We start from the raw sequence: 25,516 nt of genomic DNA on the forward strand, positions 1-25,516 counted from the left end.
CTCTGCTGTTTCTCTTGTCGACCGGGATCGAATTCTATGGTTCTGTTTCTTCATTCATCCTCCATGTTTTTTTTTTCGTTGTGCACCAAAGATACGTAGAAAACCAAGCGTTCAGAATCGTGATATTCGAGTCGAAACGGAACTCAACAGAACAACCCACTTATCACTCTGTTAACAGTCCTGTTTTTGAATAAACATTCTCTTACGTTCTCACTGTTTAAACAACGCGCCTTCCTTCTACTACTCTGTTATATATATATATATATATATTTTTATCTCTCTAGCTTCTTTTTGACTCGACAGAGCTCGTTTGCTGAGGCTGGCTGACCTTTATCGGTTTTCCACAACCAACACACCAAAAAGTGGCATACGAGATTATGGCTTACCACCAACGGAGCAGCTTATTCATTTCACTCAAAATGAAAACTGTTGTTGACTTTTGCCGAATGTTTATACGAATGATAGCGTGCACGTAACTTGCTCAAAACGGTCACCATTTTATCCATTCGCGTTAAGTCTTTTTTGCCGATAGGTTGCAGCACTAGGGTAGTAATTTCTCAATAATTTCTACGCTAGATGGCAGTTCCACACTGTCAACATAAACACGAATTTATTTTATGCTAATTTGACTTCCCAAGGGATTTCTTTTCAGAAATTATGGCTGATCAAGAGGTAAGTTTTAGCTTGTTTTAAATATGTCTCTTTTCACTCTCGTCATGTATAACCGGTCTCCTAGAACAAAATTAGTTTCCCCTTTGGCACGTGCACTTTCGGATCAATCCACGGATTCGAATTAATTGTCAATCAATCAAGGACATAATTCTACTCTGAAATTTTACCGATTATCTGAGAACTTGGTACATTTAAAGACCATTTTATAGTGTCCTTCAAGATTGCGTTTCCAGCATTTTCGTTTTGTCAAAAACTGACCTTGAACTGGATGCTCCACCATTAACAACATTTTAATAAATCATGAATCAAATTTATTCAGGATGAGGAAGTCTTCGAGATTGTGGATTTCACATCGGCATCTGAATGGGAGGTGTTCATTTCAAGGCTGGAAGAAATTCTGCTCTCCTGGCAACTTTCTTTGAAAGACAAAGAGGAAGCCATCACCTCATTTGTAGATCTAAATGGAAATTGGAAATCCTCATCTGAAGACATCTGCTTTGCTGGTATAGTTAGATTACAAATCAAAAATTCTTTCTTCATTCTAATAGTTCACATGTATTTCAGGACATCCTTTCATATTAACACACCACTGGGTAGAACAGCCTACTGTAAACAATGATACAAATAAAATTGAGTTACCTGCAGAAAAGAAAGGCTGCCAAGTGTCTGCATCTTTAATGGATAATCGTCATGATTTTCCTTTCAACTGTCTTCCTCTTGCCAAGTACTATGGCCTTAGTGATTTTGTAGTTATTACACCGGCTGGCAATGAAATGTTGTCTTCAGAGGATCGAATCAACCTTCTTTTAAGTTCCATTACAATTGCAGTTGGCAACATTCAAAGGTACCATTAAATTTCGCATGAAAATTTTTTTACCAATCTAATAAAACATTTTTCGTGTTCTGACCTTAACCAAAAAGCCGGGCTCCAGTGTTTATTCAGATACATTCCAAATCACAGCAGCTGTATCAAGGCATATTTGAATGTAAAAATCTCCGTACGGATTTTCAAATGGTACTCCTCAAACGTATCCCACCAACTTGTAAATACCTGTCAGGTAGGAACATTTTCCTTCATTTAATCTCTCTTTTTTTTTTGTAATAATTATATTTTACATCAATGGTACTGTAGGATTAACTGAACTTTTCAAGGACAAAATTGGAAGTACTCCAGTCGACCCAGTAGACTTATCAGTCTGTTGGACTTATAGTTTATCTGATATCCGAAATGGTGGATGGGAAAAGTGGCCTCAGCCACCACCAGATTTTGAATCAATGGGAGGAGTGGTAGGGAATGCTCCGCTTGGCCAGCTTGGATTTGGCGCTATCAAGGATCCCATAAAGTATGTTAGTTGGCAGCTATCCTAAACCATTGATTACCAATTGTTGATGTTGTAGAGAAATCAGGGTATCTGCAGTCTGGACCGGTTTAAACGAAGATGTGGTGGTTGACAGCGAAGTGTACAGTGACCTAGATCCTGTACAGGCGCCCTTGTGGATAGCTCGTCTTGTGTTGAACGAACAAGTACCGTCGCTGCTAATTAAGAGTCTTTGTTCTTTCTTGGATTTATGCAAATCGCGCGAGTCTATCGAGCAACTACTCGGCAAAAACTACACCGTTTTGCAAAGTCCCGGCAAGTGACACTATCAAAGCAACACCAATTCAGCTTGCCCGTTTACGCTTTTCTTTGTACAGATAGTCCCGAGTACGAACGGGCTCTTGGAGCCCTCACAAAGGAAAGAAAAGGTTATGGATTGCTGTCGTCCAATAGGTTGCCATTTGGTAGCAAAAAAGCTCAAACTGGTGGACCCATTCCTGAAACTATGATGGTGAATCTTCTCAACTACTTGTTTCCAGACGCCGAAGGAGATTTAGAGGTATTCACCTTGAGGCTACCAATTCTTGTAGATAACAGTTTTTAACGTTATTTTTATTTTTCAAAAAATCAAAACAAACAAACAATATAATGCAACAGAGTCAAACACATCCTTATCCTGAACAGTTTCAGACCGATTGTTCCGCATCAATAGACAGTACGTGGAAGGTATGAAAAATTTTAAACGAACTTGGATGGAAGATGGGACCTGATTAGTCATATGATTGAACGATAAAAGGAATGCTTCTCGGCCTTCAAGACATCACCAGTAGACAGCTTAGTGTGGCGGTTAGCCACAGCCGTCGTCTACACTATGACGCACCTCAATGGGATAGAGGGCGTGGCCCACTTGTGGCACGAGATCGTGCTAGAACTGCGATTCCGCTGGGAAAACGGCTACGCTATTCCGGGGTAAGTCCACATTTAATTAAAAAATAACATACAAAACGGGTCGCGTATCGATAAAGATGACCAAAGAAACGAAACAAAAAGGAAACGAAACAAATGAAAGTAAGGCATGTTGAAGCGCTCGACTTAATTTTTCGCCTTCTACCTGTGTGAAAAAACGTGCGCCGTGGACAACAGCGGTTAATGAGCAAAGGGAAAACCACACTTCATTTTTCAGAGACGAACCAAATCATTGCGCATGGTGTTGTGAGCCATGTATATATCCATATCATGATCGGTCCAGTTTTCCGTTTCGCCGGAACGGACGGATGATCCGGGTCGCATCCGATGACTGTTGTGTCGTTGTTGCTGAGAATTCATGGCGGGCATGGGCTGATGTGGTCGTCTTCCGGCTAATAATCCACTTGTGCTGCTGCTTCCTCCCGGTTCACGATCCGTTTCCCAGCTGCTTTCATCTCCAGTTGTTTGCTGTTGTTGATGTTGTTGGTCCGACGAATCTTGTTGTTGTTGAAGATGAGCCGCCCGACGACGAAGTTGTTCTGAACGCCTACTCGAGTATTGGCTTCCCGCTCTGGTAGATGCCCGACTTGCTCGGGACGCCCGTCCATTCACAGCCGCCGCTGCCGCCAGTTCGCTCATCCGTAGATCCGCCAATGAATGGTGTGATGCCCGGAGATCTAATTTGTTGATTAGCGTATTGTTATTGGTTTATTTATCTATCTATCTATCTAGTTTTCGCAGTTTTTTTAAGTGTCTAATGTCCGTCGCGTTTTGGTCACGAAGCCGTCAAGGGGAGGGGGGGGGGGGGATTGCAAGTGGTTTTGTATGTTAACATCCTTTCATATGTACACCCATCGAGTCCAAATGGTTGGTTGGTCAATTAAGCATGGAAAAGATTAAGAGATAAATAGGAAAAGAAATTAAGCTTGAGTTGACGAAAGGGTTTCCGTGGAAGAGGCGGGCAAAGATTCGGATGGTATGAGGGTCGTAGTGCTAGTTGTTAGAATTTCGTTTGTCGCATCCGTTTGGCCGGTCGGAAGTGTGACATTGCCAGATTTGACGTTCGGGTGTTTGCCCTTGCTGTGGTGTCTTTTGTTTTGTCCGTTTTGGTTCGTCATTTTGGTACTTTTGCCACTACATCCCGTTCCGTTTCTACCTGCTCTCGAGAGTCCCATTCCGGATAGGGTAGGCAGTCCAGCCATGGCGTTCATACTGCCGCCCATGCCGGCCATACCGAGAGGGCCCAATCCCATTCCGTGAAGTCCGCTCAAATGGTGACCCATCGCACCGCCCATTCCGTGATGGAGACCCGGCGGAAGGTACGAAGGGCCTCGTCCGGACAATGCCGAAACACTTCGTTGCGTTGGGCCGTCGATCAGCGATCTCGAACGAAGCAAATTCACGCCGCCGTTACCCGATTTGTTCACCGAGTAACCAGACACGTGTGAACGTGCGTCATCGGCGATGAACCCACCGTTGACCGAGCCCATCACCGATCCTAGAGTGAAATTAGCTAAAAGTTAGGTTTTTAAAGGGGATGCTTGATGTTGGATGGAGGTCCATTACCGGGTCGGTCGCTGTGGTACATCCTGGCCCTGGGTATACTTCGCGAACTGTACATGGACAGTTGGTCCCAGTCTTTGCCATTTCCGCCCAATTGCCCCATGCCCATTGAGCCCATACTGGCCAGGGGGGATTGAACTTGCGAGCCGGCCAAAGATGTAGCCGTGGTGCTGATTCCATTATGATGCGCTCCGTTGGCGCCGGCCGCCAGCACATTGTTGAGTCGTAATTTTTCACTTTTGAGCGATCGTTTGCGATTGCAGCAAATGAAAATGACGACGGCCACGACAACTGTTCCGCAAATGGCAGCGCTGGCCGCGATGATGATTTTGTCCATGTGCGAAGCTGCTTGCGGTTCAGTCCGGATTTCGCGGCATTGAGGGAACGGTACAGTTTCCGGTGTTACGTTGCTTTCTTCCAGCGAAACGACGCATACCACCAAACTCTCCTGCGTTACATTTTTTTTTTTTTTTTAAATCGAATTTGATATGGGAAAACAAAAAAAAAAAAAATTTTTACCTGAGCGGGAACATTTTTTATTTTGAATTCACGTTCAGAAGGATCAAGAGGGGGTCCGGGCTGGAAACTAGTGTCGCCAAAGAGACGGTAGACAACCCGAAATCCGAGAATATTGCTGGTTTCCGAGTCCCATTGGATGACGACGGAAGTATCTTGACGATAGGCATCTTTGACGATGACCTCGCGCTCTGAAGCGACAGATGACGCGATACCGTCCAGGTGGTTGCCTGGCGCGTGCACGTCACCTGCGTAATTGTTGCTGTTTCCAGTGATCAAATTAGGCCTTCCACCTGGACCGTAAGGTCTGGTTCGCGATGCCCCGACTCCGCCTCGCACGAGCTTGTTTGAATTCGTGGAAGATGTCGCTGGTCTCGTATGAGAACTCCTTGCATTTTTCCAATCAGAAATGTTTTGAGTTTGGTTCGTTTTCATTGGGGCATAATTATATGGGTCCTACCTGTGAGACGGAGACGGTGACGTAAATCGCGCGGGTGGCCCACCTTCCGTAGTTGGGCGGGAGAGCGACGACTGCGGTTGCACCTGTTGCCGACGAGGAGGCGCTTGTGTGGGCGGCGGGGGCGGTGATGCAAGAACTTTATCCTCATCTTCTTGGTCTGCTTCATCGACGACACGATTTGTGGTAGTTCGATCAGTGCTAGTACTGCGAACGCCGACAGTTGCGACAATGGTGGTCGATGGAGGTACCATTGGTGTGAAAATATCCTGTTTGGTCACGTCTTCCGGACATGTCAGCTCTTTAAAGACAACAATATTTTTTGATATATCCTGTTGATATATTTATTTTTTCTAACGTACCGTCGGGTCCGAGTTGATAGAAACTACGAGAGCGGAAATCAGGAGGACTTCCGCAAAACTGCGGACTGCGTTCACGGCTAGTCACTTGCAAATCAGTGTCGCGAATCCACTCGGCTACCCAGCGAAGTCGACAATCGCATTCGAGGAATCTTCCGCCAAGACTCAGACCGCGCAACGTGCCATTCAAATGTGCGAACGCTTGACGTGGTAGCGTAGCTAATGGGTTGCCGTCGAGTGCCAGTAGGGTGAGCAGCGAAGACGGAGAGAAAGCGTCGTCTGGTAGAACGTTCATCAAGTTAAATCCCACGTCAAGCACCTGTTAGCGATGCAAAAAAGCAGAACGTTTGAAAGAAAACAATTATTTCAATGACATAGCTGTTAATACGATTTGGGACTGTTGAAGAGATAACTCTGAACCAGCAGCCATTTTTATTTTTTGAATGCGCCAACCGCCTTTTCTTTCCATCTGTCGTTGGCTCTTCTTTCTCGATTTTTGTTTCTTTTTTTTTTTTTTTTTTTTTGTCTATTTGCTTTTCCTGTTCACGCTAAAATACGCTCGACAAAATACTAGTCTGTGTTGCGTTTCGAGTTTTTTTTTTTTTTTAAAGAATATTTTTACGAACAATTTGGCCAAGATTCCAGCTCACGCGCTCATCGACCGTCGCGCATAACCATCCGTAACGATTCCCCCCCTTTTTTTCCATTTGCCAACAGCAGCACAGAAACTACAATCATAAATCAAATGAGAACCGATGCCTCTAGCCCTATCGTTGCAATAGAACAATTACGGATGTTATGGTGAAATCGGGGACAGAAAAACTAAAAATGAGGGGAAGAAAATTGTCCTTTTGAAATTTTGAATGGTGACCTCAAATGTTGGATGGTCGAATTCGAAAAGAAAATTGGGAAAGCCCTCCCGCTGTTTTTTTTTTTTGTTTTGTTTTTTTTTTAACGTCCGACTTTGGGGTATTTTTGCCTTTGGTAAAATTGATAAGCTTTTAATGTAATAAAAAAAAGGATATTTGCGTTTTGTTTTTTTCGCAATGCGACGTAAAAAAAATGAGGTCGTTCGCCCAACGGTTGCAGATGCCAAGCGTTTGATAAATCGCAAACTTGAAATGAGTTGTTTTAGGTAACAGAACCCATTATCTAATTCTGAGCTACCTGGGCTTATTTAAACCGCAGGCATGTTGATTGACTTGAATTGTTTAGATTTCTTTAAAGAAACCAAAACCTGATTTGTAGTCATTTGCTTACTCTGAGTTGCGTGAGAGGAGCCAGTCCTTGCGATGGGAATTCGGTGATGAGATTGTTCAACAGACTCAGCGAGCTGAGGGTATCGTTGACTCCGAGGAATGCGTCCGGTTCGATGGTCGAAAGCGAATTGCGTTCCATATTCAGGGCTGTCAAAGAGTCCAGGGTACGGAAGAGACCGCCACCGAGACTGCGAATACCGTTCTGAGCCAGGTCGAGGAAAGCTAAAGCGCTGAGAGGACGAACGGCTTCGGCGGGCACTTCACGTTGTCGCGTCCCTTTCAGATTCAAATTTTTGAGCGTCCTCTCCAGTCCACGAAACGAGTGCGCCGAGAGTGTCATATTGCCGTTGTCCGCCAGTTTGAGCGTGTTCAGTTTAAGCGAAGCGAAGGCGTCGTCGGACAAATGGCTTATCCGATTGCCGGACAGGTCGAGCAGAGCCAAAGCTTTGAGAGGTCGAAGGGCTTCGGTTGGCACAGCCGTCAGAAGGTTGTCTTGCAAATTGAGATTTTTCAGCGTCGTCTCCTGGCCAAGGAAAGCGCGCGGTTGGATGTTGCGGATGTGACAGCGCGACATCTGAACATTGTGGACGGTCAGTAGACTTAAGAAATTGTCTCGCAGTTCCATGACGGTGCTATTGTGGACGTAGAACAGGTCGATAGTCTGACTTTGAGCGTGTTCGTTCAACGCATCCATTAGAGTTGTGAAATTGACTTGGCCGCACTGCAGCGTGAGTTCTTGCGCCAAATTGTAGGAGCACGCGCACGAGCCGTGCAGTCCTGGGACGTTGCGCGACCACGGGCATTGGGCCGTCACGCCGCCAGCCGCCATCCAGCATCCGATGGACAAGACGAGCAACCACGTTTCCATCCCTTTTCCCATTCCGACCTGCGTAAGCTAAATAGAAAAGAAGAAAAAAAAGGGACGTTTAAGTTTTTTCGGTAATTTGAACAATTTCGAAACATCCAAACTCGTTTCGGCCCGTTGAGTCTAATCTATTCCATTGCTGGCAGCTCTGGAAATGGTGGAGCGGTCAGTGACTTTGTGATCCCCTCCAGCCGATACATCGCCTTACGTCTTTTGAAAGGATTTTTTCCTCTTTCTTTCTTTGGGAAATGAAAAACGACTTCGTACTAGATCAACCGACTCCAGGCGATCTGACGTGCCAGAAGCAATGTAACTAGTGATTTCTTACAGTTCCGCCCATCTCACGTTTCCTCTTGAGGGATTCATCTTAATTTTTTATTTATTTTTTTTTTTTTTTTATCCCTTCCTTTTTTGTTGTTTTGTTAGATGTGTACGTCGTTAGGTACATCTAAACATACGGTTTCAATGCGTCGTAAGAATTCGGGAATTTAAAACTGATGTATAGGCAATCGCAGCCATCGACAGCCCATTGAAATATGTCCAAGTTGGACGGTGAACAGGTTGCGCCAAAAACAGCTAAATCGTGAAGTCTTTGTTAACAGCGTGACTCGTTCGTCTATAAACTCTTCGGTGCAGAACTACAATCGTATACTTTTTGACCGAGGAAAATAAAATAAACGGGTGGTAATAGAAGGAGACCATATGTCGAATTGGAAACCTTCTGTTGTTGTACTAGCGCACGGGATCATCGAAGACTAAAGGGCAAAAGAAATAAAAAAAAAAATAAAATAAAACGTGACATCAATTTACAGAGGAAGAGGCAATCCGTGAGAAGGTCGATGTACTGGCCATCTATTCCATTCCATTTAGATTTGCTTTTTGCGATTAAAACAGCTATGATACTTTCGAAAAAAGAAGGGAAGCCAGTAATCTTGACAATTTCGCATCGTATCTTGCACTATGTCGAGTGCACGCGGTATGTTTACTTAGTGCGCGACGGTGAATCAATGGAACGACAGACTTCACGGTACGTCCGCACGTCCACGCAGAATGTCGTCGCAACGGCTATAACGAAGCGGACGTGACCGCGCTTTCGATCAGCGATGCGTGCGACCCCGTTGGCCATCGCAGCGCATCTATCTTTTTCTTCCTCTGCCGCTCGCCTTGTTATTTGATCATTAATTACGCGTAACCTTATTTTTTGTTCTGCGCAATCGCGACGTTCTGACGATGTGTCTTTTTTTTTCTTTTTCTTTTGGGAAAACCTTTTCCCATACAAATTAATCGCTTCATTTCATTCCGGTGCGAAGGAATGCGGCCATCCATTGAAAAAAGTCATGCGTGACTATTGTGGCTTTGATTTGAGTACAATAGATTGAATGGAATCCTTTATCTAAAAAAAAAACGTGCGATGCACTTTGAAATAAATAGCGAGCACCGATGTGTGTAAGAAAACAAATTAGAAGAAAAAGTAAAAATAATCAGCAGAAATCTTAAGCCTTTTTAATGGTGTGAAAGTCATTTGGATACAAGCCACCGAATTGCCGTGCGATCCGCATTGAAAATATATATATAAAAAAAAGGGCGTCATGAGCCTTTTGAGAATGTACACAACATTTAGAATGACCATATGGCGTGTGTTTTTTTTATGCAATCTGTGTAGCCCGGCATTTTTTTTTTATCCGGTTGGACGACGGAATTTGATGGAAATAAGAAAGTGGGCTCGAGGGCGAAAAGATGTTTGTCTTCCGTTCAATGCCCCTTTTTTTTTTTTTCCTCCGCCTTCATAAAATATATATCCCACGGGAAGGATGAAGGGTGGTGAAACATCTCCGTCTTGTTGCACGCACGCTCCTCCGAACGAAAAATGAACTGCCGGTTACGTTCTCCAGGAGCGAATGACCTCTACCCATTACTCAAAAGATCGTCAGAGAGATTCCCCCCCCCCCCCCCCCCCCGACTATTACTGGCTACTATTACGCTCTGTTATTTTCAGTTATTCCGCCCGGCGGAAGCTGTTTCCGGGCCGTTGCCCAGCTTCCGCGTTTATTCTTTTTCTCTTTTGTTTCCGAACCAATTGTAATTTTTTTTAAATGAATAGAAATGAGGGGGAAAAAAAGAATGGTTTCAATTTACGCTACATGAAGCCAAATTGGGAATTAGGATATCATTGAGGGCTAATTTAATGACGGAATAATTCAAACAAATAGGCAAATATGTTTTTTTTTTTTTTTTTTTGAAAAGAAAAAATGGTTGGTCTACCTGTTCACGTTGTGGTGCTCCGTTTGCCTCGAAGTATGCGACGCGAAGCGAACCAAAATCTCACACAATAATATTGGATAGCACTGTGCCGTTTGTTCTTGTCTTTGGGACTTTTGCGGGGAGAATTGAAAATGTGCATGCGCACTTGTCGAAAGTTGGCTAGCAACTGGTTGATGCTGTTGCTCCTCTTTGCTGCCGGTCGTACACCTTCTTCTTTCTTCGATTCTCATTCCCGCCTCCTTGTGTCCTTGATAGTGACCAGCCGTCCGCATCCTCGTCAATCCCGCCCGCTCCAAGGGTTTAGGGAACCTACAGACCAACAACCCTCTTTTCTTCCTTTCCTACATTCTCTGTCATTATGATGAGCCCATTATCTCAATTCTCACGCGCGTTTACTACCCGTCAGCCACACAGTTTCTTCGGAGGAACAACAACAAAAAAAAAAGCGATTGCTGCCCTGTATGGCTTTCTCGTCGATCGAAACTTCTTTTAGTCTTAAAAAAGAAAAGCGAAAAGATGTTGTTTGAATCTCGATAGATTAATGTTCTTTCTTTCCTTTTTTTTTTTGCTGGCTAAAACAAGAGAAACCTCACGCTCTGTTTACTTACACATAAATCGTTCATCTTTGTTTTTTTTTTTCGGTGACGTGCGTTGAATGCAATCCCGATCGTCCTGCTTGATGTCATTTCGGTTTATGGCAAGTGATGACAGTCCGTGATGGATCCACAGATTTGAGTATTTAACTTTACCGGTCCGCGTATTTCCTTTTTTTTGCGCAGTAGCCGTGGGAGGTGAAATCCCTTGCATCCAATTTAAATTGTTTCTTTCTTTCTTTCTTTCTTGAATACGTGTCTTCTTTATGCTTCTTTTTTTTTTTTATTGCCTGAATCGTATCGGGCAGGTTATTATGTCCCGGGCGTAAAAAAAACTGCGGACTTTAGTGCGTTCCACAGCCGCCAGCATCCTCTTAGATGTTGACAAAGTGAGCATGTCTCTAACGTGCCCCACGAGGAATTGAACAGTTCCCGTTCTTTCGGCCTAAAAGCGCATCGCACCAGTTAACTCGATGAAGAGTTGGCCGCTTTAGGCTCTTCATTTTTCGTCCTTTGGGATAAGCGGACAGTGCGTTCTTTATAGTCCCGCCGAAGATTTCGGATGTCAGATCATCATTACCCTTAGGTTCTTTGGAGCTACCTCTTTCTGTCGAAGCCACCATCCATCAGGAACGGAAAGCCAGTTGGGAAGGGGATTTTGTTTTTGTTTTTTTCTTTCTTTTTTCGTTTGACCTGCTTCAAAGCGTTTTGACGTGTCTAGCAAAGGCCACCTCAATCGAGTTTAAAAAGCTCTCGAAAACGGGCCGTTGGCAATGTGATGTTATTCTTGTTTTGTTTTTTTCTTCATCCACTGACCTATACCCTAGATCGTGGTATCCCATAAACTACTTACGGCTAACTGAGTATAATTTGATGAAAAGCTTTCTAATGCCAAAAACAGGTCTAGTAGGTGTTACCGTAGGCCGAAAAGATAAATTTCCGTCGATAAACCACTTTTTTGTTTGATGGCTTATCCAAGAAAAAAATAGATTGGGTTAATTTGGCGATGTTGGATTGCATTTTGAAATAAGCAGTTGGCAATTCGTTTGGAATTCACTTGTAATAAAAAGTAAAAAGTCAATCGTCAGCGACGGAGCGAGAGAAAAGATGTCAGTAGTTGGACGAAACGAGTAAATTATACGTGAAATTTAGAAAGGGGGGGGGATGTTAGACGAACATTTTCGTACGAATCTCCCACGGTGAAAAACCCCGAAAAAAAAACAAAAAACATTGACCGCAAACGCTATTAAAAGATGCGTAGAAAACATTGCCGTTTCAAACGAATTTGATTCCGAAAGGCTTTTTTTTTTTTTTTTTGCATATAATTAAATAGACGAAACAAATGGTTCTACTTTTGAGCGAGGAGTGAAAGCACCATCTGGACGTTGGATGCTATTCGAATGTAAATTGAAAATTTTCCCTGGCCCCTCGTTTTAGGCATATCTGCCGCGTAGCCCGTAGAAAAATCCATGCTCGATATTTAGCGTCAACAAAAAATCTTTTGTTCGCTTTGTGAGGTAATAAAAATTGAGATTCGTAACTGTCAGATTGGGTGATGCTTCAATAATGGTGAAACGAGAACGGCCAATTTAGATGCCAGATGCTCTGAGCTACCGGAGAAAAGATCAAAAGGACGTTCGCCCCTTTACGTGGTGCAAGACCTGTGGACACACACCACACACAGGTGCGTTCAACCCACACAGTCGACTAAGCCCCAACGATCCGCCTCAGGACCGAGAAGTCAGTGCCAGCAAAAACCAATGCTTGTTTTTTTTTTGGTTGGTGTTGTTGTTTTGCCGAGTTGAATTGGTTTCTTTCTTTTTTTTTTTTTTTTTTTTTTTCCTCCTCGTGTACGATGCACATGATAAGGAAACAACCACCTGTGCCATCAAGTTCGAACGTCCTGTAAATGGCCACCGTGTGAGGGAAATAAAAAAGAAGGGGGGTTTTAAAACATCGCGACGACCTGCTGCAAGAACATGATCGTTAGACCAGACATGCTGGGCAATTTTGTATTTTTTTTTTTTTTTTTTAACAATCGGCTGTTAATTGAGTCTAATTTGGCCGTCAGATTTTTTTTTGGGTGGAAAGGGCCGTTTCCCCTGTTTTTTTGACCGCTTGTTTATTCCGATGATGGAAATTGCGCATTCTTTCGCTAAGATGACGTTTACGTGCGGTACCATATATATATATTTTTTTCCTTTCCCTATTACAGAAAATCGTTCTGTTGTTTTTGTTTGGCTTGAAATAGACACGAAAACAAGACGTTCCATGCCTGTTTTACTTAAAGGCAATCAAACGAACGACTGTTGAAACATGTGCGATTCGTGCGCTATCCTATGGGTATTTATCTCAAAAGAGTCAAACCTCTAATGTATTTGAAGAGTCGCTCTAGACTCGAAAACAAAAAGTCTGTTGCACAAATTATTGGGTTTTTTTTTTTTTGTGTGTGGAAAATTCAGTGTTCCATATAGAGAAAATGGAGGCGAAAAAAAAAAGAAAAGAAAGTACAACATCGGTTGGTAAAAATAAAACGAGTCAAATGACGGGAGCAAGAATGCATATCGACACGCTTATCACAACATGTCATCAGTTTCTTTTGAAAGTTCTTTTCGAAAACATCTCTCGTGAAAGTGTGAGAGAAGTCTAGATTAGTAACAAGGTCCAATAAGTCTACATCGTATATTATGTTTGTTTGTTTTTTATTTATTGCTGTTGATGACTTGTTACCCGATAGCCGTCGAAATTGGTCCGTTAGAAAACTGGACGACCGCGTGATGATGATGGTGATCATCTACGTCACTTTCAAAATTGCATGTCCACGGTATGGATGGGAGCCGGGGCAGCGGACCAGTAGAAACGGTCGCGCTTGCGTCGTGCGCGACATGATGCGGTCATCGAGAAGACTGGAACGCCGACGTTCGGTTGGGATGGTGATAGCGGATGCTGGAACGAACGGCTGTTGGCAAGGAAATCCGGATAGCTGGTCCAATTGCTCAGTAGGGGCGGATGTCGAAGCTTTTTGGACGGCCTCCAAGTGCAATATTTGTATTGATCGCCCAGTGGGCCGGGATGTGACTGGCCAGGATGGAACTCGGTCAGTCCGTAACTAGAATTAAAGTAATGCACGCTGTTGCCGTTGGGAAAGCGCCTTTGCTCAGCCAAAGGATTCAGTTGACCGTCGGCTATCGGCGTGAGGTAGATGGGCAGCTGGGCAGTCATGGAATGCCGACGGGGCTGGACAATCTCTAAGAGCTGGCCGTCGTTTTTTCGATTACCTAAGCCTCTTAATGGATCGAGTGCTCTCTCTCGTAGATAATTGCACGTCGCTTGGAACACTTGATGACTCTGATCGTCGATAGATGGCCGATGTTGTGGTCGTCCAGGTCCGCGGAAAGTGGAAAATTGTCCCTGCTGGACGTGTTCGCCGTTGATCCAAATGGCCGTCGGTTCCGAAGTGGTGCCCGCCGATGACGCGAACGTTATGACTTTGTTTTTTTGCTCGACTTCGTCCTTACTGCTGCCATCTAGCGTGCCGTTTTGGTCCTTCTTGTTCTTTTTACCGCACTTGATACTCGGACAGCAACAGCAAACCAAGATGACGATGACCAACGTCGTAGACGTTGAAACGGAAGCGGCAACAGCCATTTCAGTCACCGGATACGACGTTATCTTTTCTGCGAGCGTAACGACTTCCAAGCATCGTTGTTGATCTTTGGGACTTCCGGCCAAGTGGACGCAAACTTGGTAGCCAGTGGAAGACGTCAGGTTGACTAGAGTCTGCGTTTTATTTTTTGAAAGTACCTCTCCGACGGATACTTCCTCCATTTTTCCACTTCCGAATTGCCGGTAATTGATGGTCCAATTCAAAGGTGTCGAGGTGTTGGCTGTTATTTGTATCGTCATGTTGATTCGATCCGAGAACGGGATGGCGCTGATTGAGACAGATCGCAAGATGCTTTCCGTGTCGTCCTCTTCACGTTTTGCGCTAGACGTTTCATTGCCCTTGCAAAAGTCTTGCGGGAGGTCTGCCAAGTGACGACCTTTCCAGCGTTCAGGATGAACGCAGTGATCCATTTCGAGTTCGCCTCCGTCAGTCAAATTCTTGCGCGTCTCGCTCCACTGCCAAAGCCACACAGCGCCACAGTCGCATCGCACTGGGTTCCCTGAAAAGAACAAAAACAAAAATAGGTTTCCATTGTAACAGATTTTTTTTTTTGCCTAACCGTTTATCTAACGGTTTGAATTGTTACCTCTGATCGAAATGGTCTTCAATGACGAAGGCAATTGAAGGACGGGCACTTGGTCAAGCTTATTGTTGTCCAATTTCAGCCAGCCGAGTTGAGGCATTTTTGAAAAGGATTCGAGCGGCATACCTGAAAATGAGCCAAAAAAAATAAATAATGATAATCGTCTGTACTTTGCGTGCTCGTATTATAAAGAAAAACACGGGGCGTAGGTAATTTTACTTTGAAAATTATTGTGCGACAGGTCGAGTTGACGTAAGCGCCCGAAAGGCCGTGAAAATTGGTCGGGAAAAGCCGTCAGGTTGTTGGAACGTAACTGAATCGTTTCGATGTGATCCCTGAGCGGCTCTAAATTGAAAATAGCCAACGGCAATGTTTGGCCGATGGCCACTCCGGATGGATAGCGAACATTGTCCAGGTATCCCAGTCTGTTGTAGTTCAAATTGAGATGCCGGAGTTTGAGCAAGTGGAAGAAGACGGCGCCCTGCGGCAGCGAGCGGATGCGATTTCTGCTGAGATCCATCCGAACCAGGGCCGTTAAATTCCGGATGGCTGCCGGGATTTCCTCTAGAAAATTGCCGCTCAGATCGAGCTCCTCCAGAACGTTTTCTTGGCCGGCCAAACTGTCGATGGTTAAACTTTGCAGTCCACTCTGGTGGACGCTCAAGCGTCGCAAGCCGATGCGGGCCAGCGAATCTGGCCCGGATAGCGACGGGAGTGCACAGTCGCTGATTTCGAGTTCTAATAAAGCGTCAGCCGCCACCTGCGGCTTGATCTGTTGGAGAAAACTTTTGATGAAAGCCGTGTCGGCATTTTGGCAGCGAACGGCATCCAACACTTTTTCGAGAGATCCGGTCCGACTCATCCGTATGCCATATACGGATTGGCATAACGGGGGCTTGGTGGGCTGCGTACCGATAGACCGGACGACCAGTAGCATCACCGCAAAACACGGCCACGGCGACATGGTTTGTCATAAGTGTCCGTTTGTTTGTTTTTTATGTGTCAGCCTAGTTCGGTCAGCCCCATACTGTTAAACACACAAAAAAACATAACTGAATTAACGAGAAACATATTTTTGAAAATTGCCATGGGCGAGAGAGTAAATTGGAATGTAAATTATGTTGCCTTGACGGACGCATGATGAAGCTCAAGAGATGCGTTTTTTTTTTTTTTTTCGTTTTGATCGAATTAAAAAAAAAAAAAAAAAAAAAAACGAAGAAGATTAGTTTAGATGAAAACATCTAGAGTAAATGCGCAGTTGCGATTAATGAGCTACCGCTTCCATCACGTGAAAATGTAACTATGGCAACGTGTAAAAGAAATTCCTTGATGAAAAACAAAGTACGTCCGCCGGCGGGCAGCGCTCTCATTGAAAATGCTTGTTCTAAAACATTTTTTTTTTTTTTTTTTTTTTTTTGTATAATCAAGGTTGATCCCTCTGGCTTTGGCAAATTCTTTTTCTAAAGAAATTATGCCGATTGAATAGAAAGAAAAAAAAAAAGCGAAAAGATCCTATTTCTTTTCCAGCAATTAAAAACTCGTGTTTATGATTCTCATTCGAATCCTTGGCATATTCATTCGCTCGGAGCTCTAGCGATTAAACGTCCGACCGTTTCTTTTGTGTGCCTTTTGGGCATCCGCATGGCACGTGATAATGTTTGAAATAGATGTGCAGCTGGAAGCGATATTGCACGAAAAAGAATAAAAATTCCAGCACATTCGCACTTGAAATGGTAACACAACCATAACAAAGTCACGATCTCTTTTGGTTGTGTTTTTTTTTTTTTTTTTTTTTTTTTTTTTTTTTTTTTTTTAAAGAAAACTTAGCGCTGGACGTGTTTTTATCGACTTTATCCCATTTTGGAGCGTCCGTAAGACATCCGTATCACTTTGATGGCCGCTACCACTAGATGGTCTGGGTCTAAAAGAGTACCCATATAGGGGCCGTCGCCCTTGACGCAGAATTGATCCTAAGGCCGTCATGGCCGCGGTACTTATCCAAGTGACAATTTTTATTGAGAAAAAAAAAAGGAAAAGAAGAGCCAGAAAGGCGACGTGACGTGGCTGACAGGTGTCTTAGAATCAGCCGATGGTTGTCTCACGTGGAAAAAAAAAAAAAGCCGTGCTGTTTAGTCAAGCAAACTGCATATTTGTATAATTCATCCATGTGTGTATGCCCTTGAACTCTCTCTCTCTCTCTCTCTTTCTCCCTTCGCCCCTTTTCTTTTTTTTATGTTTTTGTTAATTCTGTCAGCCAATTTGGAGATGACTTTGTCCAGCATTCTATCGCCGACTTTATTCTTTCACACGTACGCGCTTTGTTCCTTCCTTTTTTGCCTGACTTGCCCGTCAAACTATATTGAAAACAACGCGCAGTCGAGCGCAAAAATCGTATACATTTAATTTTAAAAGAAAAAAAAGTAGAGAGACAGCTCAAGATAGTCGCTATACGTCACTGGGTATCTGCACAGTTGATAGCGATCAAATTATGCAAACTGTCCCGTTGCGTTCTCGACCAGGAGTTGTCGCTGTAACACACAACATTTTTTTTTTTTTTGTTTTGTTTTCTCCTTTGCCGCTGCTGCTGGCGACGACCTCTTCGACACTGATTTTACTTTCAAATGAAGCGCACTGTTCCGACCAAGAAAACAAAAAAAAACAACTGCACACATTGGTGGACACGGGCACACACGCGTACACAATGCCGTCTCGCAGCGCACAGAGAGGTTTATTCTGTTTGCTAAAAGATGAGATCTTCGTCATCATCATTCACGCCCGTTTTGAAAAGCGCACAGGTGTTCAGCGCTTCATATTTCTCACTGGATGTACGTACATGTGTTTTTAAATTTTACCTCCGAAGTATAGAAGCGCTTAGCAATTTTTGAACGTACCTGCATTAAATTGCAGACTTGGATTATGGCTTGCGTTGTCGGAAAGGTTCGGCTTGCGATCTCGACGATAGGCAGACAGAGACTGGATATAATGTTCGGTATCCCACCAAGCGGTTTCACGTTAGATTGCGAGTGTTTTTATGTGTCTGACTGGAGAGAGAGAGAGAGAGAGAGAGAGAGAGAGACGGTACCGATGCGCGTTGACTCAAGCCACCGACTCGTCTTTTGGATGGTCCGTACCGTGTTATTTTAGAAACGAAAAAAAAAAAAAAATAAATAAATAAAAAGAGAGAAGGAAAGAGGAGGAGGCTAAGAAAGAAGGAGGTAACTGCAGGCTACGTATCGTTGGCATCTTCAGCCTGAAAGATGAGATGAATCTGAAGAAGAGAAGAGTAAGAAAAAAACGTGACGGTGATCTCATGCTTCTATGCTCCATCCCATAATAGCTGCAAGGCTTTCTTTATTTTTTAAAAATACCTATCTATTATAGTTATATCATACATTTTGTCTCCTATTTAATTCTGTTTTTCCGTTATTGAGTGGCTAGGAAATGTATTCCTAATTAGGTGAACTGTTTATGCGATGCAATAGAGCAGAAACATGGCAAAAGGTAGTCGTAATTCTTGCGCTGAAATGATGAACTCGAGTCCATCAATGCTTATACCTGCGGTACGCCTTACGGATCTCTCGTTTGGCTAATACTTTCAATAGAAAAGAAGCGTCTCGAGTTCGTGATCTCTCGTTTAAAAATTCATTCCATTTTTGGGGGGAGATGGTGATGTTCCGTGGAGTCGGCCGGTTTGCCTGTGCGTTCGATGAAGACGTCGTTGGCGGACGTTTAGGAAGCGGATGCCGACAGGCCAAACTAGTAAACCATTGACTGGAGTGATATACGGCGGTGAAGGAGGATGATGTTGATTGCTCGCTTTTTTCATGACGTCGTGTGGAATCTAGCTCACTGCGCACAAGGAGTGGCCTCCAATCGTCATCTGGATCTTGCGAACGGCGTTGGAACTCATTTAGTCGGCACCGACAGACTTCGTCACAGTCCAGCAACAAAGTCGACCAAACGGGAAACCTCAAAATGAGCCTCGTAAGAGAATAGAAAAAAAGAAGAGAGACAAGTCCACTTGTATTTCTTGAAAACGGAATGTTAGATGGTCATTTCACCGCAAGCGTGCTTTTGACGTATCCATAAGGAAAAATGCCGATCAAATTATCTTTGAAATTACAAAAAAAAAAAAAAAAAAAACAGTTCCTTAACGGTCACTCAAAAAAAATAAAAGAATTTTGCCAACATTTGGTTAATCGAGAACAGATCAACATTTGAAAAAAAAAGGAATTTTTTTTTGTTGTTGTTGTTGGTTTTGTTCTATCTCGTTTTGTGAAAAAATCGGGTCTGCCACTATCCGAACGGGGGTCTCGCGTCTTATTGACTCTGCGCTTCTTGCCTAGATGATACCAGCAGACCTCTTACCTGCACGAAACAATAAAATGACGGTCAAGTCAAACCTTTTAGGGTTGTTTTTCTTTTCTTTTTTTTTTTTCTTTTTTTTTTTTTTGCGCCTTTATCTTTACGCTAACATAGCCGGAGGGTTTTCGTACGTGTCGGCCGTCTCCCGTGCTCGTACCCGCGTGCCCTATTCCGTTTTCGTCTTCGCAAAGTCTACCGTGTTGTTCGTTTTTCTTTTTTTATTACGTTGCATCATGCTAACATGGTCGTTTTATTTCCCTTTTGGTCCAAGGTTGGAGACTGGTGGTGTGCCCGACTTGAACTACTGCCGCCTCTATCAGAAATTACAGGTGAGTCACACACACACGGTGATTCAATTTGTTTGTTTTTTTGGGTGGGATTAGTAAATTTATTTTTGGTCTTTGTAGATGTTGAACTGCTGCATTAATCACAAAAAAGTTGGAAATTCAGCGCCAACTGTTGAGGCGACGGAGGAAGACGAGTTCTACGACGCCGAGGAGACGTTGGAATCGATGGAAGCGACGCCGCAAAAAGAGCGCCATTCCGTCTGGAACCAGCCGCAGGGCCGCAAAGAGCGGACTAAAATGAAATTGCTTGGTTCGGGCGAGACCCTTTACGAACCGGTGACTCAAGCCCTCCTACCCATGACCGAAGATATGGTGGAAGAACAGGCCGAAATGATGGAGCAGCTCGGTGACAACGCTGAGGGATCTGAACTCAGGGCCAGAATCCTCTCCGCTTCTCTGCTTTCGGATATGGAAGCTTTCAAAGTAACGTTTTTTCTCTTTCTTTTCTTTTTTTTTTTTTTTTTTCTAAATTGAATCGAAATAGTTTATCTATTTTTAAAAAATCGTGTTGGTCGTTCAGTGTAACGCAAAATGTATTTGTTAGTTTGAACCAAGTTTTCGGCGAACGGTGATTGGAACATTTCAGTTGCCATTTTTGGAATTTGGCCCGTCTCTTTTGAGTTTGGTGGGAAGATGCTTTATCTTCATTAGCGAATTTCATCTGACAAATTGAAAAAAAAAAGGGAAAGAAAATGACTCAATCTCCGCAACACCCGAAATGAACGTGGCGTCATCCAACTGTTTTTATATCTATTTTTTATTTTTCCTTGTTTGGTTTGGTTCTCTTTATTTTGTTTTCTTTAGTATTATTATTTATTTATTTTCTATTTTTTTTTTTTTTTGCACTGATCAGAACTTTTGAAGCGTAGTTTCCTTCTTCCTTATCACGGAATGGATGACGTTAGTTTGTTTCTAATTTTATCTCGACCTCCCGCCAATGACTTAAAAGAGGCATTAATCGCAACAGGATCTAGAAAATTTTCTTTAATTACTTGAATTTCTTCTAGGCTGCCAATCCTGGAGCCGAAATGGAGGACTTTGTGCGCTGGCATTCGCCACGGGACTGGATCGAGGAGGAAGTGGTGACATCGGATGGCTGCAAAACGGAAGGTTAGCCATTGATCACGACGAAACTATCGAAAAATTAAAACATTTAAGCAATTAACCTAAACGCAATCTGAAAGCGAGAGAAAGGTCGTTCCATTACGTTTTCTTTCACCACTGCCCTTGGTGGTCCTTTTATCGTAGAAGATTAGGTTTCTTGTTCATTCGTGGCTTGTTACAAGAGTAACGACTCTCTTCCAACAATGCATAATCGCCTACGGTTTGACTTGTATTCCCCCCCATTTCTTTTTTCCCTGCATGTTTAAACGTTCAGGTTTTTGTTCCTCGCTATCAGGTATCAATTCAACAACAAAAAAAAAAAAAATGAACGCCAGATGAAATCAAGCGATTTGTATGACTAGGATGGCTTCACCATGCGTTGGATGCCGTAAGCTACCTGTAAACTAGCCGAACAGTTCCAACTCGCTTTCAGATTAATTCTGCCCAAGGAAAGGTTATTTAAATGTAAATGCCCCCCTTGGTTGGGCGTATAGGGGTGATAGGCTCTTGCTACTTGAACGATAGCCACGTTCGCAGTTGAATGAAGAAGATCGTTTCTGGCTCACGCTCGTTTTTCCCCCTTTAGGTCGTTTAAGCGGGAGGATGCAAGCACCGGGTAACCTGTGGCAAGAAATGTGGCGGGCAGCCAAGCCGATCGTCGCCTGGAGGCAGAAACGCCTCTTTGACGACACCAAAGAGGCCGAAAAGATCCTCCATACCTTCTCGTCACTCAGACCGGCTCAAATAGCCACAATGCTCTTACCACTGTTATGCACGCATCCATTCATCGGTTGCTGGAAGAATTGCGCCCCAACGTCCAACTGCCCGACGCTGTTTCCAATTGTCGGGTTGCTATAGCCAAGATCGTTCAAATCGCGCGCCACTCACCTCTTGATTTACAACAATATGAGGTGGTAACGACATTGTCTTGTTTTGTTTTTTTATTATTGTGTTTTTAAAATACATTATTTTTTTCGTGATAGGATTTGCTACCAGTGCTTCAGAAGATTGAAGTTCGTCTGTCACAGTTCATTTCATTGCGACGCAGAATTAACGACTATGGGGACTGGGAAGGCATTGATGAGTTTGTTACTCGCCTCTTGATTGATGGAAATGTCTCTCTAGCAGGCGGATCACATTCTCCGGCCGGAAAGGCCTTACTCAATATCATGGGAAGCCTGAATGTAACAAATCATTTTTGTTTTCTTTTAAATGTCCATTTTTTTTTTCTAGTATTAAAATTAACGTAAAAATCCTAACAAATAGAAGAAGGATCCATCGTCTGGACTACCTTCTCCGGTGAAAAAAGAATTCGTTCTCAGGGCAATGGCACATCGTCCAGGCAACGGTTCGACTTGCAGCTGTCAGAAATTGTTCTGTAGCGTCGACGAGGACTCTGTTCGCTTAGCGGGAGCTTGGACACAAGACATACTGTTTTATTGATACACGTTGGTAAGCATACCGAATATGAGCGGCTCATATTTTTCTTTTTTTAAACGGTTTATTTGCCTTGCTTTGTTAGCGGTCGTCTTAAAAAAACGTGCGCACCACAAATGTTTTTCCAAATCTCAAAATATACTAGAAAAATACAAAAGTTCTTGGTGAAGGCTTGAAAATGCCTCTCGTTGTTACAAGACGACACGTTTTTCAAATGTTTCGCGAACTAGAGCCAGCTGGTTCAAGCCATGCCTGTAGCGCAACGGAGTGCTGCAAAGCTCGAATGTCAGATAGAAGAGCGATCAGCTTGGCGATAAGAAAGGGCCGTGTTGACCAACGTTGTTGCACGAAGCAGTGAAACGCCTGCAAAACTTTATCGACGATATCGCGTAGCGTGTTTACGTGACTGGGAAGAAACCCACTGCCGAGTGCATCGGGCGAGAGCAGAGCTAAGGTTGAAAGAAAAGCCAATTCATCAGTACCGATGCCCAAGCGGAGTATCAGACGGCCTGTTGGTGAAAATAACTGAAGATGAGGGACGTTTCAATGAAGGGGTAAACAAATCGTTGACTACCTAAATTGGCAAGACGACTTGTTGTTACGCTGCCCAAAAGAGTGGAAGACAGGCAAGACAGTGTCACTTCAGCGCCAGGTGGGAACAGAAAGGACTCACGTTCGGGACAAAAGCGGAAAGTGACTCGCAAAATCTACGGGAATAAAGGGTAACAATGATTGATACAAAATTATATAGTTTTACTTAATGTACTTACCATCGCATCCAGGGCGTTTGTTTCTAACAAATGCGTACGTAATTCAGGGGGTAAGATAGAAACGAAAGGTAAAGAATGAGCAAAATGTTGCATTGCTTGAAATCCACGCTTGCTGAGATCCCCACCTGGTGGCCACAGCTGATCTGGGCCTAACGACAAAACGGCAGCGTACTTTTTAAAAAATACTATGTTATTAACAAGACATATTTCTACAATTTGATTTGACAACCAGTTCTTTACCCGAGAAGTGAAAATTTCCGAAACGGTGGTAAAAGTAGCTGACTGAGCTGCTGCAACAAACCCCATCCATTCCAATACGTCTGTCGGTGGAATCGACGGCGAGCGATGCATCGACGTCGACGGCGGTTGCAGTAGCTGGCGATTGCGGCGACGCTTTTTGTAAGACTCGTAGGCTAAATTAATATACGCATCTATTGGATGTGAAAAATGTTACGAATAAGTGTGTTTTACCATCACCGTAAACCATCCCAACTTCGTAGCAACGACGTAGCCGACAAGCTCGGCATTTGTTTCGAGTTAAGCGGTTAACGACACAGTTCGAATTGTTAAAGCATGTGAACACAGCATCTTCTGGGTTCCGCAAATTAGCTCGCCGGAAGAAGCCCTACCCAAATGAAGTGTCATGTATCCATTGAACTTTGTTTTTCAGTAAATATTGGTCTAATGATATTACCTTACAACCTTCGCAAGCGACGACTCCGTAATGGATACCGCAGCTAACGTCACCACAAACACTACATGGCGGCATTTCTAAAGTGCTGTAGGTGTCTTCATCTGTACTTGCATCGCCTTCATTAGAATTTTTCCTGTAAAGGAATGGTAAATTCGGGTTCTAAAACATTAAGTGATTTTTACATTGCGTACCTTTTAACGGCTTTCGATTCGTCTGATTGCTGCGATTGGCATAATTGCGTTTGATACGAAAGCGATTGATGTAGCTGTGACTGGTATGGCTGAAATCCGACGGAACTGGTGGAGTAATTATTGGTGTTGCTGTTATTGTGGGAGGATGAGTGAGGTACAATTGCACAGGGCGTAAACGATGAAGAAGTAGGAGAGACGCCCATCGCAGTACAAGGTTCCGATGTTGTTGCACCCACTTGTTGATGGTAACCGGTAGAATACGTCACTGAACCCTCTGTTAGCTGGATATTAGGACATTGCTGCTGCTGAAAAACGTTACAAGGATGATGATCCATAAAATGCATGACACGCATTCCGTTTGTAATCAAATTGTCGTAGTGAGTCTCCACGCCGGCAACGCTGCTCGGCTGTGAAAACGGGCGCTCCTGTAGCAGACAAGCTTTGCTGCTCAGATTGAATAACTTTCTTTAATGTATAACGTAATAGATTTACCAGAGATGGTAGAGAATAATGAGGCTTGAAAACAGCTGGTTGGTGCTCGGTGGCAGGTCGATAAAATGCAGTGAGATTGGCATCGAATCTAGGGTGAAGTTGATAACTTGCCGCTAGAGTTGATGATGCAGACGACAAAGAGGAAGACGGTCGGGGAGACGAAGCGTTCACGTTGTCCTGAGAAGTTGTCTGAGTGAGGTCAATGGAAGCATGCATTGCTTCTGCAATGAATTCCATAGTTTTTTCCCCCTTATTTTTCACTGTGTTTTCTATTTCGTTGCGTCCTATTGTTGTTAAAAATCGATTAACAGTGTACCACGGCACGCTATTCTTTGATGGTGGACGTTTGCTTGGTCATGGTCGCATGCCAAATGACCCGGCTGCTCTCAGGTCGGTTGCCACAATGCGGTAAAGAATGGCAAGTGAGTTCAGTCAAAACGAAAAAAAAAAAAAAAAAAAAAAAAAAAAGAAATGGGATGGGGGCAGAACCGAGTGGCTTCGTCAGAAAACAAAAACAGAAAAGATGCTAATTTTACCCTCCCACCCCTTTCAACCTACAAAAGCAAAACCCCGGAAAAATTAGCTTTTCTTTCTTTTCTTTAGTTTTTTCCCGTCAATCGTACGCCAAAGTAACAAACCAGAGCCAGCATTCAGAATGTGAAACAGTGTGCTTTCTAATCGGTATACAATTATCGTATGACTCGGCAAAGAAAAACAACATCCAGGTGCTTTCGAACTTAACGTTCGCAGGAACACACATCACCTCTGGCGTAACAATTTTCGTAATCTGTTTGTCTCCCCTCCTTTTGAAATGGCTCGACCTTGGCAGTTTCCTAGAGGGCTAACAACGTACCGACATCGCTTATGGATTTATCTTATTTCATCAACGGTAAAGGGTTGCTAGATAAACCTGCCATATTGATAGAGACATGAAACTCTTTATGTTTTTATAGCTAGAAGAATAAAAAAAACAAGTGACGGGAGATTCTCTGAAAATATTATAGCAAGAAGGACAGTACAATCACAAGGCTGGAC

At 43.5% G+C, this 25,516-nt stretch overlaps 4 protein-coding genes across 5 annotated transcripts; 1 reads left to right on the top strand and 3 right to left on the bottom strand.

The window, feature by feature from the left end:
• Window positions 1–571: 571 nt before the first annotated feature.
• LOC130693343 (rab3 GTPase-activating protein catalytic subunit-like) lies at window positions 572–22,475 on the top strand. The gene is given in 16 exon segments (XM_057516472.2): window positions 572–672; window positions 992–1,175; window positions 1,237–1,516; window positions 1,594–1,730; window positions 1,805–2,015; window positions 2,071–2,310; window positions 2,373–2,550; window positions 2,649–2,717; window positions 2,788–2,960; window positions 19,718–19,775; window positions 19,854–20,216; window positions 20,801–20,903; window positions 21,484–21,660; window positions 21,663–21,808; window positions 21,881–22,081; window positions 22,164–22,475. Coding segments are annotated over 16 exon segments (2,712 nt in total). The 5' UTR covers window positions 572–657; the 3' UTR covers window positions 22,341–22,475.
• LOC130693341 (uncharacterized) lies at window positions 2,586–10,385 on the bottom strand. Of its 2 annotated transcripts, XM_057516471.2 has the most exons (8): window positions 10,239–10,385; window positions 7,113–8,006; window positions 5,856–6,171; window positions 5,497–5,794; window positions 5,040–5,424; window positions 4,524–4,968; window positions 4,114–4,455; window positions 2,586–3,634 (listed from the first exon to the last, which is right to left on the bottom strand). In XM_057516471.2, exons 2-8 carry the CDS (start codon window positions 7,989–7,991, stop codon window positions 3,171–3,173), a joined length of 3,129 nt encoding a protein of 1,042 aa, XP_057372454.1. In that variant the 5' UTR covers window positions 7,992–8,006; window positions 10,239–10,385; the 3' UTR covers window positions 2,586–3,170. The 2 variants fall into 2 exon arrangements, with proteins under 2 accessions (XP_057372454.1, XP_059350517.1); XM_059494534.1 differs by lacking the exon at window positions 2,586–3,634 and having other exon boundaries at window positions 3,774–4,470.
• On the bottom strand, window positions 13,176–18,143 carry LOC130693345 (uncharacterized). Its single transcript, XM_057516474.2, has 4 exons — window positions 17,973–18,143; window positions 15,301–16,108; window positions 15,085–15,207; window positions 13,176–14,997 (listed from the first exon to the last, which is right to left on the bottom strand). Exons 2-4 carry the CDS (start codon window positions 16,043–16,045, stop codon window positions 13,637–13,639), a joined length of 2,229 nt encoding a protein of 742 aa, XP_057372457.1. The 5' UTR covers window positions 16,046–16,108; window positions 17,973–18,143; the 3' UTR covers window positions 13,176–13,636.
• LOC130693347 (retinoic acid receptor alpha-like) lies at window positions 22,379–24,895 on the bottom strand. Its single transcript, XM_057516476.2, has 8 exons — window positions 24,482–24,895; window positions 23,990–24,414; window positions 23,799–23,931; window positions 23,576–23,729; window positions 23,345–23,517; window positions 23,105–23,275; window positions 22,909–23,041; window positions 22,379–22,843 (listed from the first exon to the last, which is right to left on the bottom strand). The coding sequence occupies exons 1-8, from the start codon at window positions 24,716–24,718 to the stop codon at window positions 22,545–22,547; spliced, it is 1,725 nt and encodes a 574-aa protein (XP_057372459.1). The 5' UTR covers window positions 24,719–24,895; the 3' UTR covers window positions 22,379–22,544.
• Between the last annotated feature and the right edge of the window lie 621 nt (window positions 24,896–25,516).

This window comes from Daphnia carinata, chromosome 3 (assembly GCF_022539665.2).
Source record: "Daphnia carinata strain CSIRO-1 chromosome 3, CSIRO_AGI_Dcar_HiC_V3, whole genome shotgun sequence".
Taxonomy (NCBI): Eukaryota; Metazoa; Arthropoda; class Branchiopoda; order Diplostraca; family Daphniidae; genus Daphnia; species Daphnia carinata.